General features: G+C 31.6%; 1 protein-coding gene across 1 annotated transcript in view; it reads left to right on the top strand.

Moving 5' to 3' along the window:
• The window catches only part of LOC101897693 (out at first protein), a 58,436-nt gene extending 48,124 nt beyond the window's left edge, over nucleotides 1-10,312 (top strand). Inside the window, exons 2-4 of the mRNA XM_011295464.3 lie at nucleotides 5,117-5,230; nucleotides 6,521-6,839; nucleotides 9,371-10,312. Coding sequence (XP_011293766.1) covers nucleotides 5,117-5,230; nucleotides 6,521-6,839; nucleotides 9,371-9,648 — 711 coding nt within the window. The 3' untranslated portion in view covers nucleotides 9,649-10,312. The remainder of the gene's footprint in view (nucleotides 1-5,116; nucleotides 5,231-6,520; nucleotides 6,840-9,370) is intronic.
• The last annotated feature ends 12,322 nt before the right edge of the window (nucleotides 10,313-22,634 follow it).

Genomic DNA, 22,634 nt, shown 5'->3' with positions numbered 1-22,634 from the left:
TGAATATCCATGAACGTGAAATTAACATCTGATTCTACTCAGACTTGGTACATCTCAATATTTCCATCAATACATGATCTGTTATAAAAATGGTAGAGATCGGACCATCCTTTCTGGTGTCTCCCCCACAAAGGGGGAAAAGTTTTGGAAAACCAAAAAGGATCATAAAATCCGAAATATGCATATGGTTCTCTTCAAATTACACACATCACAATATGTCTGTTAACCCAAGGTGTGGTGTGAAAATGGGATATGTCGACCCACTCCTTCTGGTACCTGCCCCACAAAGGGTAAAAATTTTGAATATCCATGAAGTTCATAAAACGCGAAAATAACATCGGATTCCACTCAGACTTGGTACATCTCAATATTTCCATCAACACAAGATCTGCTATAAAGATGTTAAAGATCGGACGATTCTTTCTGGTACCTCCCCCACAAAGGGTCGAAGTTTTGAATAACAAAAACGATCATAAAATCCGAAATAAGCATCCGCTTCTTCATATTTCACACAACCCATTATTTCTATTAATACAAGATCTGCTGTGAAGATGGGATATATCGGTCTACTCCTTCTGGTACCTCTCCCACAAAGGGTCAAAATTTTGAATATCCATGATGCTCATAAAACGCGAAATTAACATCCAATTCCATTCCAGACTTGGTACATCTCAATATTTCTATCAATACAAGATCTGCATTAAATATGGTAAAGATCGGACCATTTCTTCTGGTACCTCTCCCAAAAATGTTCAAGATTTTGAATAACCATGAAGTTCATAAAAAGCGAAAATAACATCCAATTCCATTCCAGACTTGGTACATCTCAATATTTTTATCAGCCCAAGATCCGCTATAAAGACGGTAGAGATCGGATAATTTCTTCTGGTATCTCCTTCACAAAGGGTCAAAATTTTCAATATCCATGAAGCTTAAAAAAACACGAAAATAACATTGGATTCCACTCAGACTTGGTACATCTCAATATTTCCATCTACACAAGATCTGTTAAAAATATGGTAAAGATCGGACCATTTCTTTTGCTACCTGCCCCACATAGGCTTCAAGATTTTGAAAAACAAAACGTTTAAAAAAAGTTAAATAAGCTCGAACTCTTTTCAAATTTCAAACATCCAAATATTTTTCCAACACAAGATCTGTGTATGAAGACAAAATATATCGGCGAAGCCCTTCTGGTACCTCAGCCACAAAGAGTCACAATTTTTAATACTTCTATCATAACTTGCGAAAAAGCGATTCTGTACATAAATCTGGATGAATTTGGAATTTATGATTTCGCATAAAATTGGAAATTTATGTTCGATTTTCTTGTATTGTTCGGAAGAGAATTTCCCTGGCAAGTAGAAATTAGGTCGTTCTGGATCGAAGATCGCCTGCCATGTAAAGAGTTTAGCGATATTTAGTTCAGATATTTATATTATTTATTCAGTGGATCAATGCCGATTGTAGGGTATCCCAGATTCGAAGTTTGTAAATGGTTGCACTTAATTCCTTTTATCCACTTCTCCATTAAGTGCGCTCAACTTGACTTATTTATTTGAGTTTATTTTTTTTTGTGCTTGACACTCAAGTACCCCTGGCGGCAGAGAAGAGGAAAACTTTTATTTTTCTCTCTCGAAAACTTAATGCCGAAAACGCAAAAGTTTTACACCAATTTGTCATTAGTTTACTATTCTCACCATTTGCGCCGCCATTCCATTGTCTGCCTTTCACAAGTGTCAGAGCTTATGGTATTTTGCACATTTTCCAAAACTTTGTTAGTTCGGCAAAAAAATTCGTGTTTTTGCTGTTGTTGTTACAAAACTTTTACATGTGTTGTCGCCTGAATTAACCTTTTTGCAGGTAAACATTTCTTGTTTTGCCTTTTCTAATGAACATGCAAATCAGCCATTTCCCTGCCACTACCTGCGACCGGGACCACATTCCCTACCCGAATAACAACATAGCTGTAAACATGAAACTAATAGTTTTAGCCCCACATTTCGACAAATTCTATGCTATGCCGGTTCTACACACCAGGCTCTAGTTGTTTGTCTGATATGAGGAGGAGGAGGACAGGAGAATTACAACAATTTTATTTGGTATTTCCAATTCAAACCACGACCCTTATTCTCGTTCTTTTTTCCACTTCTCCTCCACATGTCCTAGTATTCTCGTCTCGTTTAAAAAGGTTGCAATGAAATTCCCGCTTGATGTACACAAACCCCTCGGGAGTATCTATTTTCGTTTTTCGTGGAAACTATGGAGTTGGGCTACCCTTTCTACGCACCCGTTCCGTTCTACTCTGTGTTTGTTAGTTGCCCAACCATGCATCCCTTAGTAATGGTTTTGGGTCGCAATTAAAGACAAATAAGTTTCGAATTACCTCTGATTTGGTGAAAGTAGACCTAAAAAAGTAAGTTACGCACAGTGTTCGAATTTGGAACAAATAGTGGTGGAATTTTATAATCCCGGAGAAATCGGCAAGCTTGTGTGAGAAAATGTGTGAACGCTTTAAATTAGAGTTTTGATGTTTTTAACCTCCACCATAGTATGGAGGAAAATGGGCCATGTAGGTCCAGGTTTTGGTATAGCCCCCATATTATGTGTACCCCGATATTTTCGGAATTTTGCTAATTCAAGCGACATTAATCACCTGAATTGTCTTAAATTTGGAATTTGTTCGTAATGGATAATACAGCCTGTGACAGAAAATTGTCAGTGCAGGCCCACGTCTTCGTATAGTCTCCATATAACGGTACCTCCCTATTTTCGGTATTTTGATTATTTGAGCTACACTATTCACTGGGATTGTTTCAAATTTGATATTTGAACTTCGTAATGGATACTACAGCCTATGACAGAAAATTGTCTGTGCAGGTCCACGTCTTCGCATAGCCCCATATAACGGTACCTCCAGATATTCTGTATTTTGACGATTTTAGCGACTTTATTCACCGGAATTGTTTCAAATTTCGTATTTGAAGTGCCTAATAGATACCACAGCCTATGACAGAAAATCGTCTGTGCAGGTCCACGTCTTCGTATAGCCCCCATATAACGGTACCTCCCAATATTCGGTATTTTGATGATTTTAGCGACATTATTCAGCGGAATTGTTTCAAATTTGGCATTTGAGGTTCGTATTGGATATTACAGCCTATAAGAGAAAATTGTCTGTGCAGGTCTACGTCTTCGTATAACCCCCCATCTGAAGGTACCTCCCTATTTCCGGTATTTTGGTGATTTTAGCGACATTTTTCACCGGAATTGTTTCAAATTTGGTATTTGAAGTGCGTAATGGATACCACAGCCTATGACAGGAAATTGTCTGTTCAGGTCTACGTCTTCGTATAGCCCCCATAGAACGGCACCTCCCTATTTCCGGTATTTTGATGATTTTAGCGTCATTTTTCACCGGAATTGTTTCAAACTTCGTATTTGAAGTCCCTCATAGGTAGTACAGCCTGTGACAGAAAATTGTCAGTGCAGGCCCACGTCCTCGTATAGTCTCCATATAACGGTACCTCCCTATTTTCGGTATTTTGATGATTTGAGCTACACTATTCACTGGAATTGTTTCAAATTTGATATTTGAAGTTCGTAATGGATACTACAGTCAGTGACAGAAAATTGTCTGTTTAGGTCCACGTCTTCGTATAGCCCCCATATAATTGTACCTCCGATATACGGTATTTTAATGATTTTGGCGACATTATTCACCGGAATTGTTTTAAATTTGGTATTTGAAACTCGTAATGGATACTACAGCCTATGACTGAAAACTGTCTGTGCAGGTCCACGTCTTCGTATAGCCCCAATATTCGGTATTTGGATGATTTTATCTACATTATTCACCAGAATTGTTTCAAATTTCGTATTTGAAGTTCCTAAAAGATGGTACAGCCCATGACAGAAAATTGTCTGCAGGTCCACGTCTACGTATAGCCCCCATATAACGGTACCTCCCGATATTCGCTATTTTGCTGACTTTAGCGACATTATTCAGCGGAATTGTTTCAAATTTGGTATTTGAGGTTCGTAATGGATATTACAGAATATAAGAGAAAATTGTCTGTGCAGGTCCACGTCTTCGTATAACTCCCCATCTGAAGGTACCTCCCAATATTCGGTATTTTGATGATTTTAGCGACAGCTACATCCTATGACAGAAAATTGTCTGTGCAGGTCCATTTTTTGGTATATAACGGCACCTCCCGATATTCGGTATTTTGGATACAAGGTTGTTGTTTTGAAGTATGATTTATGTTAGAAACGACAAAATATGAAAGACATTTGCATATGAATCCCCAAATTTAGATTCGGTGTTTTAATTTCCTTTTAAGATTAATCTCCACGATGTGCTTGATATCTGAGACATTTTTTTTAAATTCTTAAATATTCTCCATAGGAAAAACCCTATTGCGACAATGGAAATATTTCACTCTTCTAGTTACAAATTTTAAAAACTCCGAGAAAACATATTTTTTTTTTAGAAAATTTTCGCTGACATTTTTTTAGCAACATTTTCCACTCTCATTGTTGTTGGACAATGTCAACACTACTAAACTTTTTAGCATGTTTCCCTAATTGGAGGTGGTTTTGGCAATTTTGCTTCGTCTCACGGTTGGCTGCAAGAACTATTAGCGAAATTCCTAATTCCACCTTTTTTTTGGAATGGGGGCGTTGAAAAATCACAGAGAACAGGAGGGGAGACAACATTGCAAAAAAAAAACCTAATATTCAATTTACTGTTGCAATTAATGTTGTTGTTGTTGTTGCTGGCAAAAGCAAAATGCATTTTGCATGCCTGAAATAGTCTTAGGTCACACAGAAATGTTAATGCTGCTCGTGGTTAAATTTCAGAGGTTCTGCTTTGCATGGCTGGCCTCTAAGCCACGGCACGCAGAGTAAATTAGCTTACTCGGAAATTGAATTTGTTTGGCAATTTGATTATCCTGGTGTTTTGATGAGTGCGTTAGCAGTTTTTGAAATGGACTCAATTAGTTTGAAGGAGGACCCCATAACACAAGCATGTTTGACTAATTAAAATTAAATCACAATCAAGTCTTTATTTAGTTACTTAACAATTGTATTAATTTCGTTTTCTTTGCAGGGCGGAGAAGTTATACAAGAAAGCATTACATCGAATGTTAGCGAAGACCTGATAACATTGGAATTCCAGAAGAGTGATGGAACGCTGATAACGCAAGTTATTGATTTTCGAAATGTAAGTATGACGGGATAATTCTTATTCTGATAAATAAAAGACCCTAAGAGATGTCAGTCTAAAAGGTTATCTTTGAAAGTAATTGGTAGATTTTCCAAGGAGACTGTCAGCCTAGTCTCAGAGAATGTCTAAAAGATTTTCTCTGAAGGACACTTAGTGCTAATTCTAAAGGTTCGTACCAGGAATTCTGTGAGAAGTTCTTTTAGGGTTCCCAGAGATCTTCTATTTCAATTACTTCGATATTTTATATACAGTAGCTCCAAGCGAAACTCGTACACTTAGGCAACAATTTTCTGAGATAAAAAAATTGCAACAAAGTCAAACGCCATAATTTTCAAATTTTATTGAATGAAAGCAAAAAATATCAGAAATAACATCAACTTTTAGAACAATTTTAGATTTGATCGAATCGGTCACCTTTGGCACGAATCATGGTCTTCAAACGGCCAATGAAACCGTCACACGCTGCACGAATGTTGCTATGCGGTATTTTGGCCCATTCCCGGCGAAGCGTTTGCTTGAGGTGATCGACACTTTGGTATTTTTAGTGCCAACCTTGCATTTCCAAATACTCCAGACGTAATAGCCCAACGGATTAATATCCGGAGGTTTTTGTGGCCATTGTGCGCTGGAAATGAAGCCAGGAACCTAATTTTGTAACCATTCTTGGGTGGTGCGTGCTGAGTCCTCTTAAAATGTGCAAGGCCTGCGGCCAAAATGTTTGCGTGCCCAAGGCTTAAATACACCCTCCAGAATATTTTCGCGATAATATTCGGCATTCAGATGCCACGGTCGATTAATACAAGCGGAGAACGACTATTGGCTGTTATGGCAGCCCACACCATCACCATTGCGCTTGAGTTCTGGTGGTCAACCGAAGGTGCACATTTTCAGCTGACCTCTTTGGCTAATATACACGATCATTTTGTTTGTTAAGAAACTGCCGGACAACGAATGTTTTCTCGTCGGATAAAATCAAATTCGGCAGTTCACCACTTTCGGCCAAGTGAAGCAACTCTTTAGCTCGTTTGAGTCTATTTTCTTTAAAAGGTATCTGCAGGAAAAATATCCTCGGACATTTCCTTTGAAGATTCCGTTTAAAATATTTTCTATAGAAAGTGTCAAAATAAAATTATTTTTAGTTTTATAATGGCTTCTCCTGAAGGTCTTTTTAAGGAAATCCTCTTTAGGATCTTAGGATCATAAGATAAAAAAATAATAAAAAATGTTTTTACAATAGTACAATTATTGATGTCATATTTTGTTATTTTTCTCCCTTTCTCTCCGCAGGAGGTACGCATCCTCAAAGCCTTGGTTCTGGGCGAGGAAGAACGTGGCCAAAATCTCTATCAGGTCATGTGCTTTGTGACGAAATTCAATAAGGGTGATTTCATATCATCCGATGCAATGGCCAAACTACGTCAAAAGAATCCCAGTACAATACGAACACCCGAAGAGGACAAGGGCAAAGATACATTTACGATGACATCGTGGGTGCATTTAAATCGTTCCCAGCCCATTTCGCGTCATTTGTTGACAATGTGTGGCGAAGCAATTGATGCCACCTATGTACGGGACGTTGACCTGAAAGCATGGTCTGAATTACCAGGTAAGGAATTATGTTTTTTAGCAAAACCAGAAGGTATATGCTTTATGTCAAATATAGTTATTAATGAAACCATTAAAAGGCTTTCTATATTTTTTGAAAGAAAATTATATTCTCCAATTAAAAAGTTTTGAATTATATTTTTAAAGTATCATTTTTGGAATCATAAAGTTTGAAAGTCATTTGCATATGAATCTGACTAAATTAAGGTTATAAAAGAATAGGTCTATGAAATAATATGGCTTCAAAGACATTTACAGGCATCACTGAACCATTCAGAGTCTACAAATCTACGTCAACTATTTACATTAAATCTTACAAAAACGATGTTACAAATGAGGTACAGAGGGCCCCATAATTAAATATTTTATTTCAAAGTATCATGTTGGAAGCAATAAAGATTGAAAGACATTTGCAAATAAATCCCATCATATCGCACATTTGAAATATTTTCCCAATATATATAGTAGCTCCAAGCGAAACTCGTACAGCTAAAGAAAAATTTTTATTTTTCTTATAACTCTCGAAAATCAAAATTTACAAAAAAAATGTTTTTCTTACATTTTATTAGTACACTATGTGAGTAATTTAAAAAGCAAAAAAAAAAACTCAACATTTTAATTCATTTAAAGTAAAAAAAAAATAAATAAATAAATATTAAAAAATATGATATTTCAATCCCAAAGCCAAACTTGTACACAGTTTTTCTAGATATTAATATTTTGTATGCATTCCTTTTCTTTTTTACCATTTGTAGCCTATTTGGCATACTTTTAACAAGTTTTTCGCAAAAGCTAGGTTACATTTTTGCCATTCTTCAAACAAAACCTTCCTCAAATGTTCTTTGCAAGATATGCTATGCTGGTGGATTTTTCCATCGAGATAGCTCTATAAATTCTCTATGGAGTTTATGTCTGGACTCTGGGCTGGGCTATCCATGACTTGGGGACAATTATATAGCAGCCGCACTTTATAAAAGTTGTTTCTGGATCATTGTCTTGATAGAAATAATAATCTTCGCCAAGCCTTACAGATTGGCAAACTTTATTTCAAAATGTTGACGAACATAGTCTGATCCATAACATCCTCAATAAAATGCAATGCACCAGGTCCAGAGGCTTAAGCCTATTTGGCATACCTTTAACAAGTTTTTCGCAATAGCTAGGTTCAATTTTTTGCCATTCTTCCAACAAAGCTTTCTTCAAATCTTCTTTGCAAGATATGCTATGCTGTCGGATTTTTCCATCGAGACAGCTCCATGAATTCTCTATGAGGTTTATTTCTGAACTCTGGGCTGGGCTATCCATGACGTGGGGACAATTATATAGCAGCCATGACCGCACTTTATAAACCTGGTGTTCGGATCATTGTCTTGATAAAAATAATAATATTCGCCAAGGCCGAGCGTTTCCTTACAGAGTGGCAAACTTTATTTCAAAATGTCTGATCCATAATACGCTCAATAAAATGCAATACACCAGGTCCAGAGGTTGAAAATGACGCCATTACGGACCCACCACCGTGCTTCACTGTAGGCTTCATATTTTTTGGCAAGTAGCGCTTCATTTGCCTTTCTCCATAGATAAGGTCTGACATCTGAACCAAAAAGTTATATTTGCTCTCGTCCGTGAACAGCACATTCTTCCAAAATGCAAAATCTTTTGATGTGTGCTCCTTGGTAATTCACAATTTTACTTTTTGATTTCGCATGCCGATTAGAGGTTTGTGTCTAGCTCTTCTTCTATTGTATATTTCTTATTTTTGAGGGCAACATACTTTTCCCAAGTCCTTTTCAGCAATTTTTGCGAGCTTCGGTGCACTCAAAATCGTTATTTTTGATCTGCCGGGAAATATACTCATATATTCTCACCACTCAAGGTAAATATTTTATTATTTGCCGATTTCGACTTATTTTCTACACATGCATCTGTTTAGAAGCGTTTTATGATGTACTGAACTGTAGATCGGCTTCTATTAGCAATCTCAGATATCTCACTTAGCGATTTATGGTTTATGGTGTTTACAAAATTTCTCACTTCAACAGTGGTTTGTCCTCGTTGTCTTCTCATTTTTTTTTTAATATTTACTTCAGTAAATTACACAACGCGATTAATTAAATTTTAGGGACTTCCCCAAATACATTTTCCAACAATCGCGTGAAGTTGGACGCAGTTCGAAACAGGGTTGCCGTATAAATGTAAGCTGTTCTAGTTTAGCTTTTGCATTGAAATTTGGTGAGTTTTAGAATAAATGACATTATTTTGTTAAAGAAAATAGAGTAAAGTTTTGTTCTACGGCTAGTTCTAGTAACGTTAATAAACAATATAGGTTTCTTCTCGTAGGGAATTTGATAACAATTATATATTGCATGAAAGACAATTTTATACTAAGTGTACGAGTTTCGCTTTCTCAGACATAATTTTCTTAGTTTAGTTTTGTACCAGGAAATTTTAGAATTGATTTTTCTCTACTAAATTTTTCTTTTGATTTCGTTTCTAACAAAATTTTCCTATTCTCTCTTCCTTGGTTTTCAGGTTCCTCAATATCTAGCCTTGAGGCTGCCACCGAGAGATTTCCCGATACTATGTCATCACGCTGCAACGAAGTAAGTAGCTTATGGGCACCATGTATCTGTACCCTAGAGACTTGTATTGGTTGGTATCCTTGCGGTTTGAAATATTGTAAAGGTAAAAATGGCGGTGATAATTCGGCAGCATCATCAAATTATCGCTGTGGCATTAAGACGTGTCGTAAATGTTCACTTTTCTCGTATTATGTGAGGCAAAAACAACAATGTCTCTGGGATGAATGACGAGAACTGCAACAATCGCTGTTGCCACCACAAACGACGAATACTCAATTACAATTGAATTTATGGCAAAGGAGAAATGTGGTATATGATGAAAGTGACGGAGGTGTAGATGGGGTGTTATGCTGCTCAAATTTGTACAAAATATTCAAGACAATAAGGAAACAACAATTACCAATGACATTTCTTCAGCATTATCGAATTTTCCCTTTACATCATAACGAGGATAATGTTCATCATCATCATCGAAAACATTTTCATAGTCAACAAAAACCTATAGAAATTGTTGAATTATTAGAATCTTCATACCACCACCATATGACTATAACGAGTATCATAACAATGCTGATGATGATGATAACGTCCTTAACAACTTCATTATAGCCCAGAAACCTATGTTTAAAAGGACGATAGTAAATGCCTGTTTGTTTTTATATTATATGACATCGTCGTCATCATCATCACCACCATCCTTTTCTGTGTTTAACAACGATAAACTTGGTTTTTGGGTCCGGCTATTAAGTTACAATATTCCATTTTGATGGGGTTAGTAGTAACATAATGGAAAATGGAAGTGCTTTTAGTAACATCAGACATATGTAAATATTTATGTATATAAGTTTCCTTTTCTTTACCCAAAAAGAGTTCAGTTGAGTATATATATATATTTTTTTTTAATTTGTAAGAGACATACAAAATATTTGAAAAAATAAATTGTGAAAAAAATCGTAAATTGGTAAAGATTTTGCTCCTAAAATTCTTCAACTCTTTAAAACATTTTGTTTGCATCTTAAAAACTTTTTTAAACTGCCACATTTGGTTATGCATTGCAGGCGTACAAAATTATCTTCCTTAGAAGCTTTCAAAATGTATTTTTTTCCTACAAATCTTATGATTTTTGGGAAATTTTCTTTGCATCTAAAGTCGTGCTTTGTACTGTCATATTTTGATAATTATTGGAAGTGTATAAAGTTATGCCTCCTAGAAACTTTTTTGGAATTTTTCTTTGCATCTAAAATCTTTTTAACGCCACACCATACATTGGAGCCCTATAAAATAATCCTTCTAAAAGCATTCAAAAATATATTTCTAAAAATCTTCTAGTTTATCTTTGTCTTAAAGTAAAATTGTCAATTTCCTTGAATAATAAAATCTTTTTAAATTTGCCCCATTTGGATAATTCATAAAGGCGTATAAAATTATCCTTCGCAGAAGCAAGCTACAAAACGAAACTTCGCAAATAGCTTTTTCCAATTCCTCTTTTCATCTTCAAGCAATGATAGTCCTTTATTAAAATATCTCTATGGAAATTGTTTAAATTAATGTAGGATCGGTCTTCTGGCTTGTTTTCCAAAAAAAGGAAGGGCTCAATTATAATTTTTAATGTTTTATTTAATTTGTTAAATATTATGATTGTATTTCAATGTAGTTTATTTAAATTAAATGACAATGATACGATTTAATGACTCCAAAATTTCTTGGAATTTAAGTCAATTGGGCAATGATAAAAGCACAAGCAATTTAGGTTTATCAATTTGCAAATTTAGCCGTCAATCTCTTGTAGACCCTCTACACCAATTTTTTTATATTTTTTATTTTTATAATCTCCTTGTCCTAATATACCTACCATATAAATATTTTTTTATAAATTTTATTTCCTCTCCTTTAAAATTGTAGAGAGAGATAGAGACCAAAAATCTCTATTTTTTAATATTATTTAAAGTCTTACACATCCTTGACTAAAGAATCTACAAATGTTTTTGTTTTAAAGTATCATTTATGTTAGAAATGACAAAGTCTGAAAGACATTTGCATATGGATCCCACTATGCCACAAGTGTCAATGGGAAGGGATGTTCCCTATACTTCTCTAAACATTGAGCTTTTAATCTCTATAATTGTAGTAGAGACTCTCCTATCCTAACCCCTTAATTCCCTACTTTTAGATTTTGTATATACTATGTCTTATAATTATCAGTTGATAACACATCTGTTACTAAAGAATCGCTCAAAATTTTGATTTATACGTAAATAGAACCTAACTATATAAACGGGAATTACATAGTTTTATTTAATGTCTATGCTGTAATATCATTTGTACTATTCAATTATCTGTCGTCATAGATCTGTAAAAACGATAGAAACAAGGTTGGTTATAATAATAACCGCTATTTTTTATATCTACAAATTCAATTTCATCCGTTTACTTATTCCCTTGGCCACGTTCTATTGTGGCAAGGAAAACCATAATGAGAGTCTTTGGACTTACATTGTTTAATACGGAAATCTTTTCGAGAAAAATATATGCCCTCTTCAAGGAGAGTGCAAAAATTAAAAGCTTTATAGCAGACATCAAGATAACTCTATTTAATTATAAAAATATTACTCAATATCTTAGCTTTAGCTAAACCTAAAATAGAAGCAGGAAGTAAATTACACTGGTTGGACACATTTTTTTCTGTTTATATTTTTGTGCAATTTTCATCTGGGGTTCAGAGACAGCTGCGAAGCGCTGTACAAACTTAAATACACTAAAAGGAGTTCTCCGTAAAAAAAGCGGGAACAAACTAAATGTTTGTACATCAGTAGCTAAAGAATATTAACCCAGAAACCACAATAATACTGTTATCTATAATATTTTTAATAAAAAATTAATTTTTGCATACATATACTAAACTGCTTTTTTCTGTCGGAAATGGCAGAAGACAATAAAATAGTGTTCCTAAAACTACACAATTTTATGTTTCTACATCATTCGCTAAAGAATAATAGCCCAGAAACCAAACACTTGCGTTTCAAAATGTTCTTTCCAGTATGAACTGTAATTTTGTATATCCAAAACATTTTTACTGAATAGTTAATTAACCTTATTCCGGTTGTTATCGTAATATCGGGTGCATCATATGAGGTTTTTTTCCTATGAAAAAAATGTATAATATATTTTTAAGAAACTTCAGGAAAATAAAACGGAAAAACGTTGGATTTTGAAACTGAAATATTGTGCCCATTTTTTCATAATACTGAAAACTCACAATCGAAAGATCTACTTGGCTCGTAGATAGTCGCTTGTATAATATATTTGTTTGTCTCGACTATATGTCTGTGGCTAAAGAATCCTTGAAAAATTTCATTCATTCGTGCTCAAATACTCTAAATCATGAGAAAAAAATTTACGAAAATCCATAAAATTCAGTTGTATAACTGCTATAACGACTCTTAACAAATGATGATTGCGCGCATTCATTGAATGCTTAATTTAAAGAGGGGAATATTGATTGCTATTATTCCCACTTTGAGACACTTTAGAAATTCGTTGAAAATTATAAAAATTTTATTGAAAAAAAAAAAAAAATCCTCTGTCGCTTAATAATCCCTCTATTTTTGATAATCCTCAAGTTTTAGGATTGACATAGGCCATAAATGATATTAACTATATTTCAAATCTAACTTTTATAAGTATTTCTTTTAAACCAGTTTCAGGGTTACCTTTGGCAATTTTTTTTTTACAAAATTATTACAAATAAATATCTTATTGTCGGATAAAATGTTACACTCTCATTTGAAAGTTTTAGGGAAAAACGTTTCAAATAAAAAATTATTGTACCGATTTCGAATTGTGATAGAATATGATCCAGTCTAACTTTTAATTAGGAATTTTAATCCGCTTCGAAATTAACAAATAATTATAAAAATATTGCTTCCAAATCATAGATCGCTGGATTTTTTAAAAGACTTATAAAATTCCAAGTATTTCCTTTCAATTAATTAATTAATTTCTATTACTTCCATGACTACAGAATCACTGTATATTTTTTGATTTAAAAATTAGTAAAATTAATCGGGATATCCGAACAATTATTATAACAATAAAATATCTCGCATTAAGCATAACTATAGTCCGAAATTTGTAAAATTGCACTTACACCTTTAGGTGAAACCTCAACGTTGCCACAATTTAGGTAACAGACTTTTTAGTTGTCTTTGACTGAATTATGTTTAACATTTCCAAAATAATTATTATAACTTAATATTTAATTGAAGTGACGACATACATTAATTTAATGTCAGTTGTGCATCAAGTGAATTATGTTTAACATTTCGTAAATTATTTACAAGACCTCAAAATCTAATTAGAATAGACGGTGATAAGACTTGCAAGTTTTCAAAGCAATTAACCAAAAATTGTTCTTAATTCAAATATCGTCATAAACTATTTGAATTTAATATGTACACTAAACGGTATATGTATTATTATAACTAAACCTAACGTGTATTTTTACTCAAATCCCTTACTTACAATTCCTTACCCTATACTCTTCGTTCGAGAAGAGTGGGTTTTTTTTTTTTTTTGAAAATAAATCACAAAATATTATTATAACTGCATTTAATTGAAAGTATAAAGTACTACCAGTCTCTGTATAATCGAATTTTACCCTAGCGTATTATACCTGTAACTTCGTCGTATCATAGCAAATATTCTGTACTATAAAGTTAATGTTTTACATGGAAATTTCGTTAAGAAAATCCATTGTCTATATTAAAAAAAAAATCTAGAAATCAAAGTACTACCAGTCTCTATATAATCGAATATTACTCCATTGTATTTTAAACGTGACTTAGTCGTATGATAGGAAATATTCTGCACCATGTAGTTAATGTTTTACATGGAACGAAAAACCTTTTTATATCTAGAGAAAAACTCCAGAATTGAAAGTACTGCCAGAATCTATATTATCGAATTTTACTCCAACGTATTTAGCTTGAAGCTTTGTCGTATCATAGCAAATATTCTGTACCATATAAGTTAATGTTTTACATTAAAATTTCGAAGCTAATTGACGAAGAATTGATCGACAAAATCTTCATTCAATAATTTCTATATTGAGATGAATTTTTCATTCGATGACAGATGAGTTTTCTTCCATAAAACCGAAGTGTGTTTACCCTGTTAGCAGCCATGGTTTTTACAATGACCATGCTGTGCTGGTGTTTGAGTATTGCAAGAGCAGGCAGATTTTTTAAATTAATATTATTTATTTTCACTGCTTTTTCTGTACAAATATTCACAGCTCACATTGCTTAATGAAAAAAAGTTTTTTTTTTTTTTAAACATTAATTTGCAAAATTTCAAAATCAAAAAATATCTCATTCGATATCGAAGAAATTTCGATCGAAATGAATTCGAATATAAACATTTTCGATTGATTTAATTGAAAATTTCCATTTGTTTTCAACAACACCAGTTGCTTCTAGCAACATTTTTCTTTTTTTCCAATCTAAAATTAACATACAGATTTTATCGATCGAATTGAATTCATTGAACTCAAATCTATATTTTATATTGTTTTAATTGAACATTTCGGTTGAAACCATCAACCATCGAATGTGAGAGTTGTTTTCTTATTTCATTTCGATCAAAATTTTAGCGATACCGAATGCGAAAATTTGTACCCAGGCAATTTGTTTACAGCGATTAAACAAATTGTCTTTCCTACTTTCATTAAAAAGAAGACTGTTGACATGAAAAGGAAAGTCGGCTAAGGGTTTTCAATTTTTTTGACAAAAAATTCTACCTTGATTGCGTTAAGTCCATTTTGCTGTTCCATTTCAACGGATTAAAAGTGGGTTTCGACTTTTAAATACTTTAAGTTGATTGGTCGAAATTTGACCTACGAATCCCTATTGCAGAGTAGCTGACATTTGCATTGTTTCTTCACTTTTCAAATGTGAGAGTTGAGTTGCTGGCAATTTGGACAATAGCTTTCCGAATTTTGTCTCAAGCGAGAATCTACTTACAATTTTGTCCGGCTAACTAAAGGCCGATTTGCTATTTCCAAAACAAAGTCGATTTCACTTTTTGATATGTAGTTTTTATGTCCAAAGATGATAAAATCAATGGTGAAATCTATGATTTCGAAGTTGTAAATCGATTTTTATAAGTCGACTTTGATATTTTTTCAAACACAAAACTGGCAATTTCAAATTCGTCAATTTACTAAAAATCGATTTTCACTTTTCAAACCAAAGTCTATTTCGTTTTTGACATGGATTTGTTTTTTTGCTTCTACATTTCGGTGATGGAATCTTTGATTTCAAAATCGAATACCACCAAATCGACTTTGATGTTTTTTTTATTTAAATAAATAAAATCGGTTGCAACTTTTCCATAACGAAAGTTAAATAGTCGAAGGGTCGACCTACGTGTCGATATCAAATCTCTATTAGATAATTATTTTTTAATTTCCAAAATTTTCAAATATTATTCGATAATTTCTTTGTTGAGATAACATCTTATCGATAATAGATGAGTTCCATAAACCTAATTTGTGTTACTTGAATTCTTTTGCTATATATATCAGAAGGAGACAGAAGTTGCATTGATTTCCTTCTATCTCTATATATTGCTTTGGCCCATCATGAGGCTACACAAATGTATTGCATATTTAAGCTAAATGTTATCATCTCATATCTTTAACATATTATTATAATCAAAAATTTTACTGCACCACCGAATAAAGCAAACTCATCAATAGCTGAATTACGTCTGAAACGCAAACGACCAAATAATCTTAAAATTATTATCATTTTTGTACAGATGCCAATACAATTATATCCGGATAATATTATCGTACCTAGATTTCAGAGATTTAGAAATCCAAAGATTTTCAATGTATCCGCGGCATATGCGGAATGCATTTGAAAATCAATAGGACTGCTCCAAATTTCCAAACGATATCCAACACATTATTATAATCAAAAATTTTACTGTCCAACAAAATAAAGCAAACTCACATATAACTGAATAAACGCCTGAAACGCAAACGATCAAATAAGCATAGGTTTATTATCATTTTAATACAGAAGCCAATAAAAATTCATGGCAATCGCCAAAAAAATCTTCAAGCGAAAAAATGTTATCGTTTTTCATTCAGTTAACGAACAAATGAATATCCGCATAAAAAATGTTTTACTTGGGCATTTTAATACGTTGACTGCCAACTACGAGATAACTCGTAGTACGATTTCCCTTCCAGGAAGCCAACTACGTGTTATCTCGTACTACATGAGCATTTTGTATAGATATCTCTATAATATGAAGTTCAAACTAATATTATGTGAAAAAATCAAAATCGCATTTTTGGCCAGTTTTCTGAAAATGGCCTTGTTGGCAGTCAACGTGTTAAAATTAACAATTCGTCAATTGTTCGCATTGATATATAGATTTGCATAGAGTATCTCATTTTTTGAAATCGATTCTATGTAAAATAAATCTATTGAGTTTAATAATTTTTGAAATGACGCATTGTACTTGAATTTAAACAAATCAAAGCTTACCCAATTACATTATGAACCTTTTTTTGACCTTTTTGGCTCCTCCATGCCAAAAGGTCGTATGTATTTTTTTCATTTTGTTTTGTATATATATTTTTGCTATGCAAAATTTCTCTATTGAGCCTATGCAATAAGTTTAAATGTGCTTTCGTTCTCCAATGTTAAATGTAAAATTTTGAAAATCCGTAGGTTTGACAGAAAACATATTAATGTTGTTATCCATTCAATCAGTATAAACATAATTTCTACCAAGTCTTTAAAAAATTCCCTTGCGGAAAATATTTTCCGCCACTGTTTCTTTTTTTAATGGCAGTGGCGGTTTAAAGTTTTCCGCAGCATTTGTGTAGAAACTATTTCATTTGAGACATTTTCTTAATTTATATAACTTTCTTTCCTTTATATATCTTCTCCTTATTTTATATTTTTTGCCATAAACCCTTTGGGGCATTATCAATTATTTTAAATTATTTCCTTTTTTTATCTCTTGCCATGGTACAAAAATTCTCTATTGAGCCTATGCAATAAGTTTAACGAGTATCAACAAATTTGCACTTTAAAAGAGTCTTGATCCAGATATATATTATCGTTTAAGACACAATTATTGAATTGTAACACGCCCCATATTTAAAGTGGGAGATTTGGTTTCCATAGATTTTATGTGTGAAAATTCCAAATTGTTAACTTAAAATTTTTAAATTGTCTTATTGAAGGTGTAAATCCTACAAAGTCCATATTATGGTCAAAGGTTCCTCATAAGCAGCAGCAGCATTTCTTTCTTTATTAGCCCAGCCTAGCATTGAAGTTTCTCATACTTTCAAGTTTGTCTTAACCCACATCAGAATTGCCAATTTAAAAAACTAAAATGTTTTGTTTCATTTTCAAAAACATTGAGTAAACATTTCAAATCTTTTCTGGAATTTTACCACGTTCTTTTGCTCGTGTTTAATTTTAAACTTATTTTATTTAAAAATATTTCAAAGCGTTTGCGACATTGAGTCAACATTTCAAATATTTTATGCTCGAAACGAGAAAAGAAATCTTTATTTTTGAAAATATTTCCAAAGCGTGCTTCCCAAACTAAACAAACTATGGTCCAGTAGAAGTCGCACGACCGTTTGCAGCATTGAGGCAACATTTCAAATCTTTCCTGCTCGAAGGACCAAATGTTGCATCGAGAAAAGAAACCTTTATTTTTGAAAATATTTCCAAAGCGTGCTTGCTAAACTAAAGAAAATTTTGGTCCAATAGAAGTCGCACGAGCGATTGCAACATTGAGGCAACCTTTTTCAATGTTGAATCAACTTCATACCATGTTGAGTCAACATTTCCATGTGATGGAGTCCAAAACTCCTCAGTCGCACGGGCTTTTGCAACATTGAGGCAACATTTTTCAATGTTGAATCAACTTTATACCGTTTTGAGTCAACATTTCCAAGTGATGGAATCCAAAACTCCTCATTTAGAAAATTTCAAATTCTTTAATAGTTGAGTTGAGTTTCCACCACTGTCGGGTCATAAATATTTTCAGATTGCAATGCTTCCTTGACATGCTATTACCTAAGATAATCTCACTTTTTTTTTTTTGAAAAATCAAGCCATTCATTTTAACATGAGACTAGAAAGTGTTGAAATAATTTTTAAATATTGGGGAAACATTTTGCAATGTTGTGAGCTATATTGATGCAACATTTTTTAGTGTTGCAAAATATTTCTTGCGGCAAATTAAAAAGTTTTTCGAAGAAAAAAAAAAATAAGGAAATATGTTTAATAGAATATTTTTGCATGTTTCGTCAACATTTTGGAATCTTGCATCAATTGTTTCTGAATTGCAACATTTTGAAATGTTGAGGAAACGTTTTTCGAATGTTGATTCAACATGTTTCAATGTTGAGGCAACATGTTTAAGTGTTTATATTTTGCTACATTGTTTTTTTTTTTCTTGGATGTGGCTGTTAAAAAGATTTTGGGATACACGTTTTTAAAAATGATCATGGTGAACATGTTGAAGCAACATCACGGAAAGATGTATCAAATTGTTGATTCAACATGTTTCAATGTTGAGGCAACATGTTTATATGTAGCTACATATTTTTTTTATATGGCTCTTAAAAAGATTTTGGGATACATGTTTTTGAAAGTCATCATGGTATTATTATGTTGAAGCAACATACCGCAAAGATGAATCAAAATTTTTGAATTGATGTTGAAGAAACATTTTAAAGAGATAATATCTTTAAAAAAAGAAAAAATAATAAATTTTTCAATGGGGAAACATTTTTAATAAAATATATATTTTTTTAATGTTGAAGAAACATGTAGAATCAACATATTCCATGGTATATTATCAACCTTTTGAATTTCAATATGATGCAGAAACATTCCACAAAAGTTGAAGCAACATGTCTAACTGTTCAATCTTTCAAGTAATCAATTTGAGAAGACTTTGAGATACATTTTTTTTTTTTCAAATATTTTGTATGTCTTGCTAGAATCTACAACAAAATAATTTTCTTTTTAACTTCTTCCACACTATTTTCGAAAATTATCTCTCTCAAAATGTGGCCTTAGTATCTGAAAAAAATAAAGAAAGAGAAAAAAATTGTAAAGAAAAACGACATGAAATAAGGAAAAAATCGTGTTCAGAGTTAAAAAAAAAAAATAATAATAATAAAAATTATATAGCCACAATGAAAAACAACACAACATATATACTGTTTAACAAAATATATAAGAAAATAAAGATTCAAATAGACTATAGAAATAAAAACCAATCCATTTAATTGTTGTTCTTATTTTCCGTATACATATATATATTTCTATAGAAGTCTACTAAAATATGCCTTGTGATTTCATACGATTTTTTCCCCTTGACTAAAACCCAGCTATAAAAATTTACTTTTTCCATTTGAAGAAAAATGCTAGGATAATGAAAATCAGATTAATAAATAATAATGAAAAATGATAATAATAGTAATTATAAAGAAAAAAATGTTTATAATATAATAATAATAATTATTATTATTATAATAATAATAATAATAATAATAATTATTATTATTATTATTATTATTATTATTATAATAAAAATAATAATAATAATAAATAATAATAATAATAATAATAATAATAATAATAATAATAATAATAATAATAATAATAATAATAATAATAATAATAATAATAATAATAATAATAATAATAATAATAATAATAATAATAATAATAATAATAATAATAATAATAATAATAATAATAATAATAATAATAATAACAATAATAAAAATAATAATAAAAATAAAAATAATAAATACAACAACTGAACTTTAGATTAAATCATCCTCCCAAGAAACTACCCTAAAAGCGGAACTAATTAAACTCTTTCTAAACCAACAACAACAAAAAACCTTAAAACAATAATTGAACAATAATATTTATAACTACTTAAATAAAAAAAAGAAACCCAAATGAAAAATGAAAAACGATGAAAATCAATACTTATTCTACTACGACTACTATTTCATACTGTAACAACCACAACAACTATACACTAACTATATATACGAAATAGAAACAATTTTAGGACAAGAAAATATAACAAATTAACTTGGAAAATATTGTGAATAGCTTTCACTAAAAAAATAAATAAATAAAAAACAAACTATAAAAAATAATATTTTTTGTTTAAAATTAATAAATTCTCCTTTAATATTCTCCATCAATTTTTTTCCTATCTTTACTATTACATTAAAAAAATAAAATACAACTACAAATTAATAATTTTCTTTTGCTTAAAACTTTCCCATAGTTTATTCAACAACTCAATATCCTTTCAACTTTACTATTTCACACCCCTCCCCCAAAACATGTTGTTTCCTCTACTACTCTTCCAAAGTTAAAATTTTAATAAAACAAACTCTTTTTTAATGTATATAACAAAATATATTCTATATATCTATGTAAAAAGAAACAAACGATAACAACAACAAATATTTATAATATTTTTTAAAAATATATATATTCCAACATATGATGCTTGTTCATCTAAACCCCCCGGTACTGTTAACTTTAAGCTTTAGTCTAATAATAAAAAAATCTAGTTACAAAAGAAAATTCTAATGAATTGTAAAACTAAAAAAAAACAATACTAAAAACTGAATAAATAAAAATGATTTTATAAAAATATAGCCAATAAAAATTTGTTTAAAAAATTGACAAAAAAAATCAAAGGTAAGATGTACTAAATATTCTTAAAAAATTGATGGCCTCTTGGTCGTAGACAAAATTCTTTCAAAAATCCATATCCGGTGGTCTGTTGGTCCTTGAAAAAAATCTTTAAAAATCCACGTTCGATAGTCTGTTGGTCCTGAAAAATATATAAAAAAATCCACGTTCGATGGTCTATTGGTCCTTGAAAAAATTCTTTAAAATCCACGATCGATTGTCTGTTGGTCCTGAAAAATCCATATATAATCCACGTTCGATGGTCTGTTGGTCCTTGAAAAAAATCCACGTATAAAGTTTTGATACTCCTTGAAAAAATATTCTTTTAGAAATCCAGGTTATATGGTCTGCGGGTCCTTGAAAAAATATTCTTTTAAAAATCAACTTTTTATGGTCCACAAGTCCTTGAAAAAAATTTTCTTTTAGAAATCCACGTTTTATGGTCCATAATTCCTTGAAAAAATATTCTTTTAGAAATCCACGTTTTATGGTCTGCGGGTCCTTGAAAAAATATTCTTTTAAAAATCAACGTTTTATGGTCCACAAGTCCTTGAAAAAATATTCTTTTAGAAATCCACGTTTTATGGTCCATAGGTCCTTGAAAAAATATTCTTTTAGAAATCCACGTTTTATGGTCCATAGGTCCTTGAAAAAATATTCTTTTAGAAATCCACGTTTTATGGTCCATAGGTCCTTGAAAAAATATTATTTTAAAAATCAACGCTTATTGGAGTGGTGGTCCTTGAAAAAATATTTTTTTAAATCCATGTTTATTGGAGCTGTGGTCCTTGAAAAATATTCTCTTAAAAATCTACGTTTATGAGAGTCCATAGGTCCTTGAAAAATTATTATTTTAAAAATCCACGTTCTATGGTCCATAGGTCCTTGAAAAAATATTCTTTCAAAAATCCAAGTTTATTGGAGAGGTGGTCCTTGAAAAAATATTCTTTTGTCCTTTAAAAAATATTCTTTCAAAAATCCACGTTTATTGGAGAGGTGGTCCTTGAAAAAATATTCTTTTGTCCTTTAAAAAATATTCTTTTATAAATCCACGTTTATGGGAGTGGTGGTCCTTGAAAAACTATTCTTTTGTCCTTTAAAAAATATTCTTTTATTAATCCACGTTTATGGGAGTGGTGGTCCTTGAAAAACTATTCTTTTGTCCTTTAAAAAATATTCTTTTATTAATCCACGTTTATGGGAGTGGTGGTCCTTGAAAAACTATTCTTTTAAAAATCCACGTTTTTTGGGAGTGGTGGTCCTTGAAAAAATATTATTTTGTCCTTTAAAAATATTCTTTTAAAAATCCACGTTTTATGGGAGTGGTGGTCCTTGAAAAAATATTCTTTTGTCCTTTAAAAATATTCTTTTAAAAATCCACGTTTTATGGAAGTGGTGGTCCTTGAAAAAATATTATTTTGTCCTTTAAAAATATTC

This window comes from Musca domestica, unplaced genomic scaffold (genome assembly GCF_030504385.1).
Source record: "Musca domestica strain aabys unplaced genomic scaffold, Musca_domestica.polishedcontigs.V.1.1 26, whole genome shotgun sequence".
NCBI lineage: Eukaryota > Metazoa > Arthropoda > Insecta > Diptera > Muscidae > Musca > Musca domestica.
The sequence above is the reverse complement of the archived record's forward strand: the minus strand, read 5'-3'. Positions and strand labels throughout refer to the sequence as shown.